At 39.4% G+C, this 18510-nt stretch overlaps 3 protein-coding genes across 3 annotated transcripts in view; 1 reads left to right on the top strand and 2 right to left on the bottom strand.

Annotated features, from left to right (window-relative positions):
• fat3b (FAT atypical cadherin 3b) overlaps positions 1 to 8372 on the bottom strand; it is a 53250-nt gene extending 44878 nt beyond the window's left edge. Inside the window, exons 1-2 of the mRNA XM_079600669.1 lie at positions 8238 to 8372; positions 4380 to 7679 (exon numbers count right to left, since the gene is read on the bottom strand). Coding sequence (XP_079456795.1) covers positions 4380 to 7662 — 3283 coding nt within the window. The 5' untranslated portion in view covers positions 7663 to 7679; positions 8238 to 8372. The remainder of the gene's footprint in view (positions 1 to 4379; positions 7680 to 8237) is intronic.
• Positions 8373 to 8723: 351 nt separating this feature from the next.
• On the top strand, positions 8724 to 13871 carry chordc1b (cysteine and histidine-rich domain (CHORD) containing 1b). Its single transcript, XM_079600670.1, has 11 exons — positions 8724 to 9008; positions 9458 to 9507; positions 9612 to 9668; positions 9820 to 9977; positions 11011 to 11114; positions 11199 to 11257; positions 11359 to 11429; positions 11953 to 12058; positions 12312 to 12431; positions 12520 to 12582; positions 12918 to 13871. The coding sequence occupies exons 1-11, from the start codon at positions 8945 to 8947 to the stop codon at positions 13080 to 13082; spliced, it is 1017 nt and encodes a 338-aa protein (XP_079456796.1). The 5' UTR covers positions 8724 to 8944; the 3' UTR covers positions 13083 to 13871.
• Positions 13872 to 14241: 370 nt separating this feature from the next.
• On the bottom strand, positions 14242 to 17420 carry kpna7 (karyopherin alpha 7 (importin alpha 8)). Its single transcript, XM_079599994.1, has 10 exons — positions 17167 to 17420; positions 16931 to 17071; positions 16769 to 16854; positions 16416 to 16684; positions 16187 to 16269; positions 15837 to 16100; positions 15529 to 15762; positions 14840 to 15022; positions 14586 to 14732; positions 14242 to 14398 (listed from the first exon to the last, which is right to left on the bottom strand). The coding sequence occupies exons 1-10, from the start codon at positions 17254 to 17256 to the stop codon at positions 14309 to 14311; spliced, it is 1587 nt and encodes a 528-aa protein (XP_079456120.1). The 5' UTR covers positions 17257 to 17420; the 3' UTR covers positions 14242 to 14308.
• Positions 17421 to 18510: the final 1090 nt, after the last annotated feature.

The following is an 18510-nucleotide window of genomic DNA, read 5'->3' as shown; positions in this document are numbered from 1 at the left end:
AGGAAGGGGCATCACTGACAGAATGACCCATTTCGTGGCTGTGCTATGCAATGCGATGAGTCGATTGGTCAACCATGGCACAGAACAAAACCACTCATGCGCGAAGTGATTCAGCCGAGGGGATTCCGACCCTCACAGCCACTGGGAGCTGGAAAAATAGCAGAGCTCACACAGCAAGCAGGTCCCTGATACTTACTAAAACCTTAAAAGCATTTAAAAGTAGGACACCCAAGGGGACAAAGACACAAAGGATACAGGGACATCTGAAGCTGACTGAATGGTTTGTCAGTGAGCTAACACAGCGTGACAGGTCAATTTGCCTAAAGGAAATCTGCTATATTCACAATACACACCTTCAAAGAAAACAAAGCCAGTTCCCCTCATAAAACGTCTCCGTCAACCTTTTAAACAGAGCAACAGACCACACGAAATATAGATGGAGAAGACAAACATTATCTTAAAAGTACTTTGGACTCATTCCCTAATAATTTCCTACATTTTGCATATTTGTGTGTGCGAAAAAAACAAAAACATCTTGTGCAAAATTTCAGATGGCTTCACAACAGGTGCATGTACACATAAACTTGTTCTTATCTGCTTTCTGATGCTTTCTAATTGATGGTTGCAGATAATAATAAAGGAGTGCATGCCCACATCTGGTAATTTGCATAAAACATGCCCAAACTAAGGCCATATAAGGGCTTTCCGCACAACCTCACCTTTTCTAAAAGCATGCTCAAGATTTTGGAGTACTGAAACGTGTGCCATTATCAAAACAAGTTTAAAACACAATTAACAGTTTTATTAAAAAATATTGTTGGTTTTACTTGAAAAAGTAAGTTCTTTTAAAAAAAAAATGTTTAATTGAGTTCGTTGAAACTAAAAATATGAGTTAATACAAAGAAAGAGATTGGTTTAATCAATAGGAACTCAAAATAGTATGTTGTCTGAAAAACATCAGCAAATCTAAGTTTGATTTTACTACAAAAAAACAACAACCTTGAATCATGATTTCTGCATGTTTGCATGCAGATTTAACACGAGTCATAGTAAATTAAGCCCATCCTGAATTTAGTAAAGCATAGCATACCAGAAATAGTAAAAGGGGTATGTTATTATGCTCCAAATTCTGCCTAATATTATGTCTGGAGTACCATAATCTAATAATTTAGCCTACATGTAAAAAATAATAATTGAAATTAACCTTTTATTCACCCTTCAGTCCCCCTTTGACTAATCAAAACCATCAGAAATAAATTGTTAAAACTTTTTAGGACATATATAAATGTTAATACTGTATAAAGACTTTAAGACGAGCCCTGTACCATTTGCAGCAGGTTTCCAAGCTGAAAGATTTGTTTATGACCAGTTCTAATAAGCAAAAGTCAACACTTAAATAAGCATTTTGAGCTATTTAATCCGCAGTTTGATCCCCAGACAAAAGAATGAAAAATGTACCAATTCATCTAGATATTTCCAGGTAAAGTTAATTTGATAGATGGAGAGAAGGTTCACTAATGAGCCGTTTCTTCTTTTAAGCATGCTAGATTTGTTATACTGCAATAGGAGTAAATTGGGGTGCAATTCAGCATGAAATTCAGTCAAATGCACTCTTATTACCCTACATCCACGTCTTGCAACTCAGGGAACATAGGACACATATAGTCCTAACAAAGCTAGCGTTTTCTTGGAGTAAACAACCTTTGAAATTTGCGAAGATGTTAAAAATGGAAATTAAATTTGCTTTTTAGTATCCACAAAATCTTTGACATGAGATAACTAACCTCACATTCCACACTTTCATCATATTCAAAAACCTTACAAACTGCTGTAAAATGTATGTCACACAAGCAAATAACGCTCACGCTCAGTATACAGCGCTCTGCTTCAATACATTCATACACTTGTTTAACAACATCAGTCGAGTCAGAAATATGACAGATGGCATAAAAAAGACACAAAGTTTCAGTGCTGTCTGGAACAGGACTCTACAGACTCAGACATAGTTTCCACAGTTTTGATTCAAAGACTCCAGCTTTGATGCTGAGGATGTTTTGATGGATTCCCACAGGTTCTGATGCGGAGGATCAGAAATTCTACAAAACACAAGGCCTGTCCCAGCTCAAATTAAAGAGACGCAGATTTACACTAAGTGCCTGATTTTGTAAAGCATTTGAACACGAGATGCTAATTTGCTGTCGCAAAAGCGACTAGAGCAATGCAAATGATTTGACACGATGCAATTGACTTTCAGCTGATTGTGAATCTCAAACCACATATCATGTAATTGAAAACAGTGCTAAATCCATCTGCCTCTTTTGCTTTACAAGCCATTGCTTTTAGCATTTATAATTATTCATGAAAGTCAACCAACAGGTGTGTATTATAAACATCAAGGGCTGCATATGGAGCTAGAAGGCAGAAAATCGCTGCCGTGTCCTTCAACTAACAGACTTAAAAGGCTGATTATGTGTTTAGGAATATCACAAAGAGGTCCTAATTATCCTCTATATAGTACTCGCAAATTACAGAAATTATCATTTCAAATGCAAAACATGTTGACTTACATGCTATTTATTTTAATAACAGATGTTTTGATGCAAATAAGATGTAATTTCATATTATTCATACCATTTGGTGTCACCATTTTAATTTCAAATTCCCTGAGAAAAAAAAATAGTTCATATTTTAAGATGTGAACAATAAAATATTCATAACTTGTCAGAAATTAGATCATAATCAGGCAGAACTTAGCCAAAGTCATCCTTAATATCTACAAATATCTTCAAGTGCAGATCTTTTCATGCAAGGTATATCTTCAATTATTATTATAATTAAACATGCTGAAAAAGCATTTTTCTCTTTCAACATAAATCTGTTCCCGGTCCCACTCATTCTACTCCAAATCTGCATCTTTGTTACAGTGAGAGAGACGTTTCCTTTGTATGCCATGCAGGCATTAAAAGGAAACCCCTTGATATCTCCCCTGAATTACAATCAAAGTTCAAGAAGTCTGTAAGAGGAAGTAGGCTTGTGGTAAAGATCCTCGACTCCCATACGCTCCAAAAATATGTTATCTTTCAAAAAGCTAAACAGAATACTTCAGTCTTGTGCAGTGTTTTGGGATGTGTAGCACAAGCGGCCCTTTGCGCAGGTGTCTAAGAGATTTTGACATAAAGGACTTAACCTGACTCTGGAGAAAAAGAGGCCAAATCTCAGAGGCAAATTAGAGCTGAACTTGTTTCTCGACAGGCGTCTGAGTGAGAGTGCACTCTGATTTATTTCCCAAAGTGTGGGCAGGAATACCAATGCCTGCTCAAAGCAGCAGAGCGCTCTGCCGATAAGGCCTTCATAAATCCCACCAGCCTTTTTAGTTCACTCTCGCATCTGCGCAAAGAGACTTCCTAAATCGGAATAACTCTACATACAAACTATGAACTTCAACACGACACATCTCGTCTGGTGACCAAGATCAAGTGGCTATGATTTCTGCTTGTTTGGAAGTGTATTGCATGAACTGTCCACTTTCAATCATCGCAAAAATCTAGTGACAATGTTAAGGACTATATAATAACACACCATGCCACATGGCAGCTAAACGAATGTTGGTAGGCGGATATGTGGCGGGCGTGCTGAGCCAATGCCACTGTCCTTACTTGTCCCAGAGGTTTTACTTTGAAGATAAAAGACAACTCTTGTTCTCATGTATCCGCTTCCCCTACAACTTGTCTTTTGCTGCTGGTAGGGCATTCAATTCTCTGTGGAAAATCCATGCTCATTTGAGGTTCTGGCACAATTGTGCACCACTCGCTTACTTTAAACAGGGGCCTGATTAACAGGCTCAGCCTAATTAGCTGACATGTGAATGGAAGACCACAGTTACATCCCACTGCCCGTTGTAGTTCTCTAATCAATAGTCATTAGTTGTAATTAATAGTGAAGCAGGCACCACACAACAAGTTGTGCAAGTAATTGAGCAGCTTTTCTTCTTCAATACTGCAAATATCAGATCTCACATAACAGATTTTGAAACACAGATTGTGTTAGAAATCACAGAAGAACACTGATTCAAACCACACAGAGGTTAAGTCCTACCTTTCTAGGTCAGTGGTCTTCTCCAGTGGCAGCAAATTTCAGAGGCAATTGTAGACTCAGAGCACAAATTCATTGCCAAGACAAATAACGTCACAGTGACCTTTTAATACCATTCAGTCAGCACACTGCAGTAAAATGTTAGGGCATAAATTCACAACCATTTTCACAGGTTTTGTTTTATTATGCAAGCATCGACTCAGGACTGGTTAGTCATCAAAAGAGATAGGCTAAAACATAGAAGACAACACAACCAAAACGCACATAAAGAATCAAATTATAGATACCTGTTTCATCATCAATGGAGAACCTTCCAAGACCACTTCTAGCTTTGATAGAGTATCTGATCACTCCATCTCTGCCCTTGTCATCATCTTGAGCAGTCACCCGGAGGACACTTGTTCCATGACGAGAGTTTTCCTTCACAGTTCCCCTCACTGCAAATTCTGAGAAGTATGGCTCATTGAGGTTCTCATTGACATCAATGACTTCCACTTCAAGATAAGACTCAGAGCGAAGTTTCACTGGAAAACCCAAGTCCTCTGCAACCACTGAGATATTGTAGAATTGTTGCTTCTCATAGTCCAGGTCCTTGGCCACCTTAATGGCGCCACTTTCAGCATGGATCTTAAATGTCCCACTGAAGTCATTGGACAAGGAGTATCTAACCCATCCACCAGATCCAATGTCTGGGTCTTGCGTTTGCAGCCAAGCTATAACTGCACCGATAGGAATGTCCTCCAACACACGGCAACTGTAACTCCTGGGAATAAACATAGGGGCACAGTCATTTATATCCTCGAGGTACACTCTCAGGGTTGTCTCTGAGAACATCTGGTTCCCTCTTTCTGCCTTATCTCTAGCCTGAATTTTGAGGGTGAAATCCGAGATGGACTCCCTGTCCAACTGACTAGACACATAAACAGAGCCGGTCTCACTGTTAATGGCAAACATGGGTGTGTTTGTTAACAAGGTGTATGAGATTTCACTGTTCTGACCGAGATCATCATCTGAGGCTTTGACCTGGATCACTTCTGTGCCGAAGGCTGCGTTCTCTGGTACAACGGCAGTATAGCTCTTGAGGGAGAATTTTGGGCTGTTATCATTCACATCATCAATGTTAACTCTCAGCAATCTCCAGCTGGATTTCTGTGGAAGGCCCAAGTCATATACAGTTATGTTAAGGAGGTACCGGTCTGATCGCTCACGGTCCAACGGCTGATAAATGTAAATTAGGCCACTTTCCATGTCAATATTGAAGCAGCTATCGATGTTCCCATCTGATATGGCATGCAGGACACGACCATTGAAGCCCGTGTCACCATCATTCGTGTTAACTTGAAGTACACTGGCTCCCACAGGCATGTCCTCACGAACTACAATATCTGATGGAAAGGATTCAAACTGAGGCGTCTGTCTGTTGACAGAAAACAGATCTGTGTAGCCTTCATCCACTTTGGATTTGCTAATGGCAGAGGCTCTTTTCAAAAGTTTCTCAGCTAACTTTTGTGCAACTTTTGTGTCTCGACAATTAAAACTCTTTGCTGCCATTCTGCCTCTGACCAATGATATATTTACAAAGGTGGGTTCTGAAAGCAACTCGGAATCTGACGCAGCTATTATCAAGTTGAACTGTTCGTTTCTTACAAATTTCTCCGCAAGGGGTCTTCTTAATGACAACATGCCAGAGTCTGGGTTAAGACTGAAGACATCTTCCTCATTTCCAGACACAATCTCATATTTAACCAGTCCAAGCTCATCAATATCAATGGCAGACATGGTGATGATCGTCTGGCCCACAGGAAAATCACGCCCTATCGTACCTTTACATGACACGCGCTCAAAAAGGGGTTGGTTGTCATTAATGTTCAACACTTGTACTGTGACATTGACTTCACTTTCTCGTCTATAAGGCGAGCCCCAGTCTGAGGCTCGGACGGCGAACACGTATGTCTCCAAAGATGATTCAAAATCCAGTTCTTTGGATGTTGTCAGCTCTCCTGTATTGTGGTTGATGATGAACGGGAGGGGCTGAAGGCTGGCTATGCTGTATGTTATGCACCCATTGTCACCTTTATCATCATCCACCGCTGATACAGTGAGAATGACAGTGCCAATGGGGATGCTCTCATTGACAGAAACATTGTAAGATGTGCTGGTAAACATTGGGGAGTTGTTGTTAGCATCCTCAACCATAATTTGCACCTTAGCCGTCGTGCCACTCACTGTCTCCATCACTTTCAAATCAAGGAGCTTCTGGCTTAATGTGGTAAACTCTTGTGCTGTTGAGATGACACCAGTGAGTGGATTGATGATAAAATAAATTGAATCTGAGGTCAGGCTTAGGGCGTAACTGATGACCGGCGGTTTTGGAGATATCTTCACAGTCTCTATAATGGTCCCTGGTGGTGCAATCTCGATCATTGAGGTTTTGTAAATCTTCTTTTCAAAACTCACCTTCACAGACTGGGGTCTTTTCACCAAAAGCTGAACAGTCTGAGTGTTGGAAAACCTTGGTGGTGTGCCTCTGTCTTTGGCTTGAAAAGTGAGATTGCAACCGTAAGGAAATTTATCCCAGTTGACCGTTTCAGACATCTTCAGCTTGTACTCATTTCCAAGAGGAGCTCTGTCAAGGACAAACTGCTCCTGTGGGTCACCTGCAATAATGGCAACCCACTCAATTTCTCCATTGGGTCCCTCATCCAAATCTTCAACAGTAACAATTGCATATACTGGCTCTTTGTCTGATATTACAGGGTAAAGTGCAATTGCTTTCAGTGTTGGTGCAAACTCATTAATACGCACAACACTGATCACTAGTTTGGCTGTACTGCTGATACCACTGTTCCCATAAACCTTCATTCCACGATCCACTGCTAAAACTTCAAGGGCAAATCTGCGGTTGCTATCTGCATTAGGCTTGGCTGTGAGTGATACCACCCCACTGGTTGGGTGGACAGCAAACTCCTCCACATCGTCTTTGAAGAAATAGTAAAACTCGCCATTGGAGCCGATGTCTGCGTCAGTGGCGGTCACCTGAGTCACACTTGCTCCCAACGAAGTACTTTCTGGAATCTCAATGGCATAAGAAGTGGGAGAGAACAAAGGTCGGAGGTCGTTCATATCCATAATTTGCACATTAACTATCACAGAAGCCTCCAGCACGCTTTTGCCGGTTGCCCTAACTGTTAATGTATAATTATCCTGCACTTCGCGGTTTAGGATAGCAGCACTCCCACCGTTAGTCCGTATGCGGAGAAAGCAAAAGTCCCCCAGCACAAATTCCTCAGCCTGAAACAGCCCCTCATCGTCTCCAGATTCAATTAAATATTTGATGTCCAAAGGGCCCAACTTAGATAGAGCAATCCCCATTTTAACCTCAGTCCTAATGTATGATCGAGCTGCAGAGTTCTCATAAATGGTGGCATTGTAGATGGAGGCGGTAAACTGAAAGGAGGAGGACCCTCGCTCCTGCAGTTGCCCCAAACAAGGAATCAGGTAGAGGAGCAATAAGAAGAAACTGGTGAGACAGATCCTCATACTGCCCCCTGGGCAGCTGTTTATAGCCATGCCATCATCCAGTTACCCTGCAAATAAGAGAAATAATATGCAGTAAACCATTTCAATCTAGGGCATTTATCTCATCAAGACATATCCCTATTGCTGAAATAAATGTGATGGCAGTTATTTAAATTCAGAAGCCCTTGGTTTGGATTGAATTGTCAAAAAAAGAAAGAAAGATAATAAACACCTGACCCTGTTCTCATTGGAGTTAAATGGTAATATCTATGCAAGATTGATAATAGCAACGAAGAGGAGACATGACGATTAATCACCCAAAACAAATGGGAAACACACTCATAGAAAATAATATAAAAATAGTCTTGAAAGAAATGTGCAACAAGAGAAAATGTGGCTAAATTACACTACAGTTTGGCATTATATTTGTATTGCATTTAAAGTAAATAACTTTGATCATGTCAAACAAAACCTATCCTCTCAGAATGCACGCACGACATTAAAATACGGCTGTAATCAAAGGAAACTTTCAACGCTGTGGAGTCGTAAAATATGTTTGTTAGCGAGAGCGAGCAGTCTTGTTCTCCGATATTTAGTGCATCAAAAATAAGTGAATGAGCTCTTACCTCTGGCTTAGGGAGAAAGAAATCTGTGCGCTACAAACATCCAGGAGCCCGCACTGTGAAACTACATCCTTCACTTCTTTGCCATACAGGACTCACTGCCACTCACAGTAGACTGTAATCAGTGGAGCGCGCACCTCCTAAAGCGCGCTCACGAGTGCATGTTATCCCGTGAATGCGCAAACGAAACCGAAGTTGGTGTTGTTGCTGCTGTCCCATAGCAACAACAGGATCTAAACCTCATCTAATACAAACATTAGACAATTAGAATAAATGTTTTACGCTACATAGAGCGCACAAAACAATTTATGTTGTTTAAAATATCGCTAACGTATTTATTGTTATTTTAATATAAAAAGTAACATGTTCATGGTATGCAAAAAAAATAAACAAAAACAATAATTTCATGTGACGGAGTGAAATAGTAGAACTGAACAAGGTTCGTTTTCATGCAGAGCCTTGTCTGTGTTTATTTAAACTCCGCTAGGCGGTGCATCTCCCACTCTGTGATCCCGTAATTCCAGTTCCGAAACATTCCGAAAATATACGATTGGAGCCGAAACTCTGAACGACAACTTACGGAAATTCACGAAAGATTCCGGAAGGGACCTGGCGACGGGAAGCAGCAGCAGCAGCTAGCTAGCAAAGACTTCGGACCATTCCCTTTTGACCACGTTGTAAAACATACGTTTGAATTTTTGTCAAACATTATGTCTGTACTGTGTTATAATAAAGGATGTGGACAACGTTTTGACCCCGACAAGAATTCGGATGGTAAGACTTTAGATAGATAAAAAACGATAGCTGCATTGCTATGACTTATATAGCAGGATAACTTACATGTGTAAAGAAAACCACTTGTCTTTAACAACATTTATTAATATACATATATTAATAACAAAACATGACCCCCTCTAAAAAGGGTCAACTATTAATTTTATTTGAACGTTATTTAGCATGTTAATGTAGTGAAGCATCTACAATGCAGCTGGTCATAAACGTTTGAATGATGTTCAATCAATAGCACAGACTTCGTAAATTAATATTTGTTTTATCGATGGCTAGAATACAAGCATGTTATATAAACGTCTTAACGAAAAATCCAGTAGTTGAGCAGTTGGTGGAGTAGCAAACTTAAGCTGCATATTGTGTGAACAATACATAGACATGTGACTATATTCCTGTGACGTCACATTTCAGAATCAATCTCTTCTCATCCATAGATTCATGCACACACCACCCCGGAGTGCCAGTGTTTCATGATGCATTAAAGGTGTGGACATTCAAAAAGATCAGTTTACTTGGGCTATTTATGGAAAATATGTCACTTTTACTCAGAGTTAAACCTATTAAATTGTGTCTTGCATTGCTTCCCAGGGTTGGTCTTGCTGCAAGAGACGAACAACTGACTTTTCAGATTTTCTCAGTATTGCTGTGAGTGCTACAACTCGTCTGTGATGAGACTAAATGATAATTTTCATAGACCGAGTTGTGTATTTGCTCATATAAATTATAAATATCTTATTATATTGAAATGGCCATGGCTAAGTCTTGAAATGTTTGTCTGTATTTATGAATCTCTTAGGGTTGCACGAAAGGCCCTCATAATCAGGAGAAGCCATCTGAGCCTGTTAAACCAGAGGTAAAGTCCTCTGCGGACAAGAACGTGAATGACGTGAAGCAAAAATGTGATGAATGCATCACCCAAGTACCAAAACCTCTGGAGTCTATTCAGCGACCAAGGTAAAAACGCACTTGGAAAGGACACGGTTTTCCCCATTTGTATTTTCCAGCTCATTAGTTCAGATGTTTAGAAGATAAAGTAATGCAGCATTAAATCTACTATAGAGAACAAGTTATTCTCATTAACCCTTTCACACGTAAGTTTAAAATATTCTAACTGACCCCCCAGAGTGAGTTTTTCAAGGCGACCGTTATTTAGAACCTGTCACTTTATCGTTTCCATGGGGACGCGTCATTGCTTGTCACGTGACACAGCGCAAACACAACACAGCGCTGAATGAATGATGATCTGCTTTTATGCAATTTTCTCTTTTTGATTCAAAATATTCAAAAATATGTTAGATACAGCATGAAACACAGATATTCCGATTGTCAAATATGTGCATGTGGATGTGTTTGGTTGTTTAAACACTTTTATAACGATCGCGTTAGTTGAGCTGTATGCGCGATGGGCGGCGCCATGTTAGTTTGTGCTGGATTTACAACACGTCAATTCCTCCACTTCTCACGAAATACATGAAAGTAAGTGGCAGGTTAACTGGGAGAAGAATAGGGTAAAATGTAAAGCTACTTACACATTGTGTATCTGATATGAATAAAACATGTCGTCTTATTATGATGGAAAGGATTATTATTGGCGCTTCCATAGACATCTGTGTGTATTTTACAAACTCAAATTCATTGGTTTGCTAGTACTTCTGTGATTTTAAATGCCTGAAACCTAAAATAAACATTATGTGGTTGAAAACACTGAATAGTTGTGATATATGACAAGCACGAGCACGTCCATCTCTGGCTCAGCGCCAGCCAACGCGCGAAAGCACATTTGAATTTAGCAGTTGATCACGTGATGCGCTGACCGTTCTAATCACACCGGTGTGATCGTACGCTCCAGGGACCAGCCAAGACTGATCACACGGGTGTGATCGTACGTGCGAAAGGGTTAACAGTCCACCCAGCCAAAACCCACATTGATGTTAGAACCTCTTAAGGTCAAATGACTGAAAACATCCGTTTTTAATTGTCTTTGTAGTCCAGATGAGCCTTTCTCTATTCTACAACGGAAGATCTCTCCTTCGCTCAAACAGGCTTTAGAAAAGCTCAAAATAACTGAAGAAAATGCACAGGAGATAAAAGGTAAGAAAAGCCTGACCCTCTTTTTCTCTACCTGTCTATTTGTCTTCTAATCTGATGCATTTTATTTTCTTTCTTGTATTATAGAGGAGGATAGTGATGAAATTAAGATAGGGACGTCCTGTAAGAATGGAGGCTGCAGTAAGGTACTGTTCGCACTCTCTGCTTCTCCGATTAGAAACCACGGCACATAAAGTTTCTTCAGTTCATCATATAAACAGTGGATTCTCATTCTTTTGTTTTTAAGACATTCAGCGGACAAGCCTGTGATGACGAGACGTGTTTGTATCATGCTGGTGTACCTATCTTCCATGAAGGGTAAATTAGCATCCGATCAAAACTGAAAATGACTACTAGAAAAGTGTAGATGGAGAAATCTGATATATCTGCGGATTCTGAAATTTAGGGTACGTTTACACGACAACGATGTATTTGTTTATCCTTGACGTTTTCTGGGTACAGGCGACAACGTTGTCAAAACGATCCCCGTTCACACGGATCCGCGAAAACGACTAAAACCGCTGTATTATGTTGCCAGGCCAGTATTTGGCGATGTCACTTTGTAAAGAAACACTACACGCCTATATAGACTGAACACGAAATGCGCATGACGTCACCGTTTTCACAAATTCATGTTTTTGTCGTTTACAAGGAGACGATAAAGGTAAATGTTTAAAAAACATACACTTTGAAACCCGTTTTCAAAAGTTTGCATTTTCAGGCCCCCAAAATGCAGTTATGTAAATACACGGGCAAAGGGCATAAAAAGTTTTCCGTTTTTGGTTGAAAACCGTGCCATGTAAACTGCCCCTAAGTCTTTTTTTATCTTTCCTCATAAAAGGATGAAATATTGGACCTGCTGTAAGAGGAAAACCTCAGACTTCAACACGTTTCTGTCTCTGGAGGGCTGTACCCGAGGAAAGCATCAGTGGAATATGAAAGATACAGTAAGTGCCTACCATGAGATTTAAATGTCAAAGAACTATATTACTTGCATTTGATTCCCCCCCCCTTTTGCATTTTGTAGATGGCAATTATACAGTATTTTTACATGCACTCCAATACAACACTGTGCAGATCTAGCAGGCCCAAATCCAACTTTCAAATTAACATTTGTTGAAGACCAAATTATTGAATACGTTTACATGTGAATCTTGTTTGAAGTGGTGGATGACATTTTTTTTTTTTATGTGTGCACAGGGAAAAAAGGTTGTGCCATGCAGGTTTGATTGGCACCAAACAGGAAGTCAGGTCATCATTTCCATTTATGCCAAAAATTCAATACCAGAGCTGAGCTCGGTGGAGGGGAACAGTACTGTGGTAAGACATCAAGGCAAAATTATTTGCGAAAAAATCGGTATACTGGTAGTTTACAATTTTCCAAAGGCTATTTTTTTTATTCTTGCAGCTCAAAATCCACATTATATTTGAAGGAGAGAAAGAATTTGAACAGCAGATCAGTTTGTGGGGGGTGAGTATTCAGTTGTAAAATACTTTTATCATTAAAGCTTGAAGTGAATACATTTTGTGACAGTAGTGTTACTGGATAGAACTTCAAAAAAGCGTTTCCCAAAGTTGTCTCTGCATATGAAAAAGTATTGTAATTTCACAATATTTTATTCTAAAGCATGTAGTTCTGGTCCTAAAGGAATTTCCACTCCAAATCATGCCTAACAACACCACTTAAATGTTCTAAAATTATTGTAAACCATGACTTTGAGGTTTATTGCTTTAATTTAAACTTAAGCACCACAAACAAAGCATGACTTTTATCATTTTGAGATTGTCTATTTGCTTTTCCCTAAGGTGATCGATGCAAGTAAAAGTTTGGTGAACATGATGGCTGCCAAAATTGAAGTTTTGTTGAAGAAGGGAGAGCCAATGTCATGGGCCCGGCTGGATCTTCCACCTCCTCCAAAGAAAAAAGAGAAAGTAAAAGATGTTGACAGTGAGGATGAGTGTGATGATTAAATCAAGAGACTGTAAGAGGACCAACATTCTTAGCTCTGAGTGGGAATCATTTTTATCTGATTCTATGGTTTGATGCATAATGAAGCATGAATGTTATGTAAATTCTCAAATCTTTGTTCAAGGTCAAATTATAGATTTATTGTACAGAGCATGTTGAGTTTTTATTTTTAAAAAAAGCTCACATAAAGAACTAACAGTTACTCTGAATAGGTTATATTGATTTAGACCAAAATGTGTCCAATCCTATTAAGTGGATCATTTCACATTCCACTTTTTTTTTTTTGGCTGATGCAAATAGTCATTAAAGATGCATTCATTAATATTGGTTTATTCTGAGTAAGAGTGCATACTTGCTAATGTGTCAAGTTGAAAGCACACACATTTCCCTTCTAGAGTACTTGGTATTTAAAATTATAACTGCTGTGAAACGGTTACAATTTGCCAATTTAAAGACACTTGGTTCAATGGATTTGTACAAGGGATGAATCTGTTTGGGAGGGGAGTATATTTTTCCAAAAACAACCTGCTCAAGTATCAAAAGTTTGATTTGAATTGTCTAATAAATCATGTTAATTTCTATATTATGAATTTAGGTATCCTGGAGACATTGTATACTAAAGTGAATGTTAAACCAATGTTACTGTGGTTAAAGTTGACATGAATCAAAATTGACCCCATTTACTTTGTTAGCGCATATTTCTAGTCTTGTGAACAAATTAATCCGTGCAAGTTAATACACAGAAAAAATATATATATAAAGTTTTCTTTGCCGTGGTAATCTGAAAAGTTACTTCCGGTCTGGAATGGCGTTCTTTTTCTAATGACGTCAGTTTGACAGCTTGGGTTGAAAATGCTTAGGCACTTCCCTCAAACCATTAGTCTGCTATGAGCGGAGATAGAGCGCTAAAGTAAAACCTTGCCCTCTATTCAAGATTCCGTTTCACTTGGAAATACGTCAACACTGGAGAAAAGTCGTTTGCAACTTCCAGGTTCACAGACATTGCCAACACAAAATAAGACCTACTGTATCCCACTTGTCATGACTCAGCACATTAAGAGGCTCTTGTGGCATTTACAGAAAACACATTTAAAACTGCTACCTTGCAAGCACAATCTTTCATGAAAACGTAACTGCCTTGCCCCCCCCAAAATCAAGAAAAATAGCCAGAACATGCTGCAAAAATCATCCTTTATTTAAAGCTTTTAAAAATATATATATATACACATCAAAAGTCAAATCTTTTTTGGACCTCAGATGCTCCGAAGACAAAGTTTGTGTCTGTGGCTTCCGTTGTCAGGCACTGATCTTCACCATCCTGAGTGAGTCAAGGAGAGCGTCGTGGGAAGACGTCAGAGAGGGTAAAAAACAAGCAATTGTTAATGCTTTAGATGGAAAAGGTGTCTTAGTTTTCCCAGATCAAAGTGCATTTGCAAACAAAAGGATTACGAAAACATTTGACAAGAAAATTCATGCTATCAAAAATGACTTTCAGCAACACCCACCTCACTGAAATACTTCTCAATAAGAGCTTGAGCCGCTCTATAAACAGTATTGTTCTCATGGTTTTGAAGGAACTCAATTCGATCCAGCCCTCCCACCTCCTCCACCAACAAACAAAGCTTATCCACCTCACCAAGTTTCTCAGCAGCCTGCAGAAGGTACACAGTTGATATTTTAGCATCTCACAATGCCAAGCGCTGGGAGTTGCAGGAGGGTTTTGCAGGTTTCTTTATGAAGCCACACACAGTGAACTCACCAAGAAAATGTTATTTATGGCATCTAGGATGACCAAGACTGTCTTGGTGTCTTTAACTTGGAGCAAGTTCAAGATGGCCTCTAAAGCACCACACTTGACCAGATGAACAACTTGATCTACGGTGCCACCACTTGTGTAGTTAGTCACTGCCCATACTGCCTCTCGCTGGGTTTTGAAGTCACCCTGCAAAACAAGGAGATGGAGCATCTCAGTGTCAAATACTGGCCAAACCAACACTGAAAAAGCACACTATTTTGGTTTGTATCCCATTTTATCTCCAAATTAGACATCCATTTCTGAATCCCAATTAGAATTTACCACAAAATACTGCTAAACAAATGCAAAAATCAGACCACCATTGCAGCCCCAAAAGGTTTTGGTTATCAAAGTCAATTCATGATAACAGTCAGAAGTTCTTGCACAAGACATTCACGGTAACCATTTGCTTGTACAAGTCTGCTCTTTCCATATAAATTACCTCAAAGATTTGACAACGCATGTTACAGTATACTTTTCCCAACAGGAAATGAAACCCCATTTCAAAGGGCCTCAGGAGGGACTACTTGTATAATTGGCCTCATTTTATGCCCAGCTTTAGGAGAAGCATACAATCACGTTGAAGCCAGAACGTTTTATAGGCAACTCTGCGGGGGCAGAAAACTCAAAGCAAGACATCAGTTATGACATACATTCCTTAGGAGATCGACGAGAGGAGCCAACAATCCACACGTGATGAGCTGTTGAATCTGTTGGCAGGGTCCAGCTGCAATGTTGGACACTGCCCAAGCTGCCTCCTTCTGAACACTGGACTTAGGGTGTCGCATCAGCTGGGGCAAGGCACTCAACACGCCTGCATCAATGGCCGCTTGCGTCTGCAGGTCAGAACCGCTGACAATGTTTCCAATCGACCGTAGGGCTGGTGTCTAGAGAATATTGGTGAAAGTCCTTAAGTGGCCCAACCATCAAGACCGAAAAGGTAAAAACACTGAGTACTTACCACCACAGAGAGTTCCTCAAAGCCCAGCAGCTCAACCAACCGTGGAAGAATTCCAGTCTTGATGACTACATCAATTCGTTCATTGGGTCCATCGGTGAGGTACGAAACGGCCCAGCATGCGTCAGACAGGACGGATTTGTCACTGTGGTGGAGCAGTTGGATTATGGAGGGGAGCATTTGTTGGACAGCACTGAAACGAGGGAAGGGATTCTTGTTCCTACAAAGGTTCGACAGGGTCCATGTAAGGTTGCGAAGATATCCCACCTGCAAAACATTTTATGTAGTTTACATTCTGCATGTTTGTTTATATTTGCCATTTCAGAGATGTGGGGAGTCCAGAAGAAACTCACTGGAGCATCTGGTGTGAGCCGTGCCAACAACGCAGGGATAACGCCACATTCGATCAAAGCATCTCGATAGGATGGACCATCACCTAAAATGGTTCCAAAACTTCAGAGTAGTACAACTAGCCCATTTTTCAACAAAATACCCAAGTTTCACCAAACATTACAGTGCAAGTGTTCAACCTCCATATTCTTTTAGGATGTAGAGGCCCCCTGAAGTTCAAAGTATCCTCACCTGCAATGTTGCCTAAAGCCCAGACCGCCTGTTCACTGATGTTCAGCATTGGTGAAGCCAGCAGGGCGATGAAGGCTGGTACCGCTCCATGCTCTACCACTTGCTGTGTGTGCCAAGAAGTGCCAGATGCAACATTAGTAAGAGACCAGGCAGCCTCAAACTGCAGCGTGGGGTCATCGTTCCTCCCTAGAAACTCCACAAAGCGAGTCAGAAGTCCTGCTTCAACAATCTCCTTAAGGGGAGGGTTCCTCTCCCGAGAAAGCAGCTTCCTGTTGGGATCAAATTGAAGGTTGGTAATGCTCTGTAACATGATTTGAGTTGATTGCTAGTCAAGTTAAGATTGGTTACTGTACCTAGCTGCTTGACAACCTTGTCTCTGCATCTCTGGGCAGTCGCCGTTCACACTTGCAACAATCTCTTGAATCGTTGCAGAGATGACCTTAACAAGATGAAAACAGTGAGATGCAGGAGTATTGTAAAAATGTGTTTTAACTGAAGGTAGAAGTAGTAAACACCTGTTCGTTGTCAGTGTTAAACTCTGGTGACAGAGGTTCCTCATCTCCCAAGGATGAAATATTCCTCCTCTTCAGAATACTTTCAACCCTTTGAGCTTTTCGAAGCTCAACACATTCTGCGATTCTGCGGTCACGCATTTTCTGCAAGCAGAGATAGAGTGTGAAAATCTATCAAGAGATTAAGGAGCGAACAAAAAAATAGCGAAAAAAATAGCCAGAATGGATGCACAGCTCACCGTTGGCTCCTTGCCCTTATTTTTGAACTTGGACATGCGTTTATCAGACATATTTTCTGCAGGCATTTTGACACTCAATGCACTAGCCATAGTCAAATCACTCCTAACAAACTCCTACAGGAGGGTTTTAAGATCAAACGTTACAATAACTGCTAAAACAGAACTGACAGCAGGAGTTTGTGTACAAAATAGATCTCTCAGTGCTAGACTCTGTAGTGCTGTAACCAGCTGCATAGAGCATTAAATAGACAAGCACAATTAGAATCAGGTGATATTAATTTATAGCCTTAAGTCACACCTCAGATCAGAGGATTCACCCTTTGTTTGGTGTGTATTAGATGTTATTTCACGTTTTAGATCACACAAATACAGTATAATAATTATAAAAGTCAATCAATAACCAACTAATGCCACAACCTTAGAAAAATATGAATATGAAGTTGAATGTGTGTCTGACTGAAATAAAAAAGTATGTTATTGCCATCTAGAGGCCAATAGTGATCAAATAAGACAGAAAAGCTGCATATGCTTGTGCTGCTGTCTGTTTGAATGAATGTCCTTTCTTAAAAATCCCTTGCACCCATAAATAAATAATTAGATACATATATATGCTGCCCTACATGCCAGAGGCATAATGGGCAGTAAGTAATATGTATATATATATATATATATATATATATATATATATATATATATATATATATATATATATATATATATATATATATATATATATATATATATAAACCATTTAATATAGAAGTACATCAAATATATAAGAAATAGTAATATACATTTTACCTAAAAATACATCTATATATTTTTAATAAAACCTTTAAATACATTATAATTTATTAATAATAAAATATCTGATACCTCTACTTGATAGTGTCACTTGGATTTTCTCCAGAAAAACTTCTTTCAAAGCATTCATTACCAATTTTACAATTAAATGTTGTATTGCTATAACTGTAGGCCTGTGTAGCATGACAAGTTATGAATGTGATCTACATCAGTAATTCCCAACCAAGGGTTCAAATGAATATGTAAATAAAAACATACTTGTAGGAAAACTTCCTCATAAAACAAGCTACTTGGTTAGTCTGTTTTTTGTATAGTGTCGATTGTTTAGTTTAAAAGTGAATCAAATCACATCTAAATGTATTTTTAAAGCACCAGAGTGTACCAAAGTACAGTACAAATTGTATAAGGATAAAAAAATTAAATAAAACTCATATTAGAGAAATACATTTAAAAAAATCAATAATAAACAAACACCACAAATGCATCTAATCCAAACCTAATGGTCCTTACAAAGTAGCAAAGGCCTCATCAAACAAATAC

Source organism: Phoxinus phoxinus, assembly GCF_949152265.1.
Source record: "Phoxinus phoxinus genome assembly, chromosome: 23".
Taxonomy (NCBI): domain Eukaryota; kingdom Metazoa; phylum Chordata; class Actinopteri; order Cypriniformes; family Leuciscidae; genus Phoxinus; species Phoxinus phoxinus.
The sequence above is the reverse complement of the archived record's forward strand: the minus strand, read 5'-3'. Positions and strand labels throughout refer to the sequence as shown.

Bases quoted from the DNA above. Each gene is read 5' to 3' on its own strand.
- chordc1b (XM_079600670.1), top strand. From the start codon at position 8,945: ATGTCTGTACTGTGTTATAATAAAGGATGTGGACAACGTTTTGACCCC. The intron at 9,009-9,457 runs GTAAGACTTTAG...TCTCATCCATAG, and splicing joins CCCCGACAAGAATTCGGATG to ATTCATGCACACACCACCCC. The intron at 12,583-12,917 runs GTGAGTATTCAG...CTTTTCCCTAAG, and splicing joins AGCAGATCAGTTTGTGGGGG to GTGATCGATGCAAGTAAAAG.
- kpna7 (XM_079599994.1), bottom strand. From the start codon at position 17,256: ATGGCTAGTGCATTGAGTGTCAAAATGCCTGCAGAAAATATGTCTGAT. The intron at 15,763-15,836 runs GTAAGTACTCAG...AATATTCTCTAG, and splicing joins TTGAGGAACTCTCTGTGGTG to ACACCAGCCCTACGGTCGAT. The intron at 15,023-15,528 runs GTATGTCATAAC...CTTGTTTTGCAG, and splicing joins TCGTCGATCTCCTAAGGAAT to GGTGACTTCAAAACCCAGCG.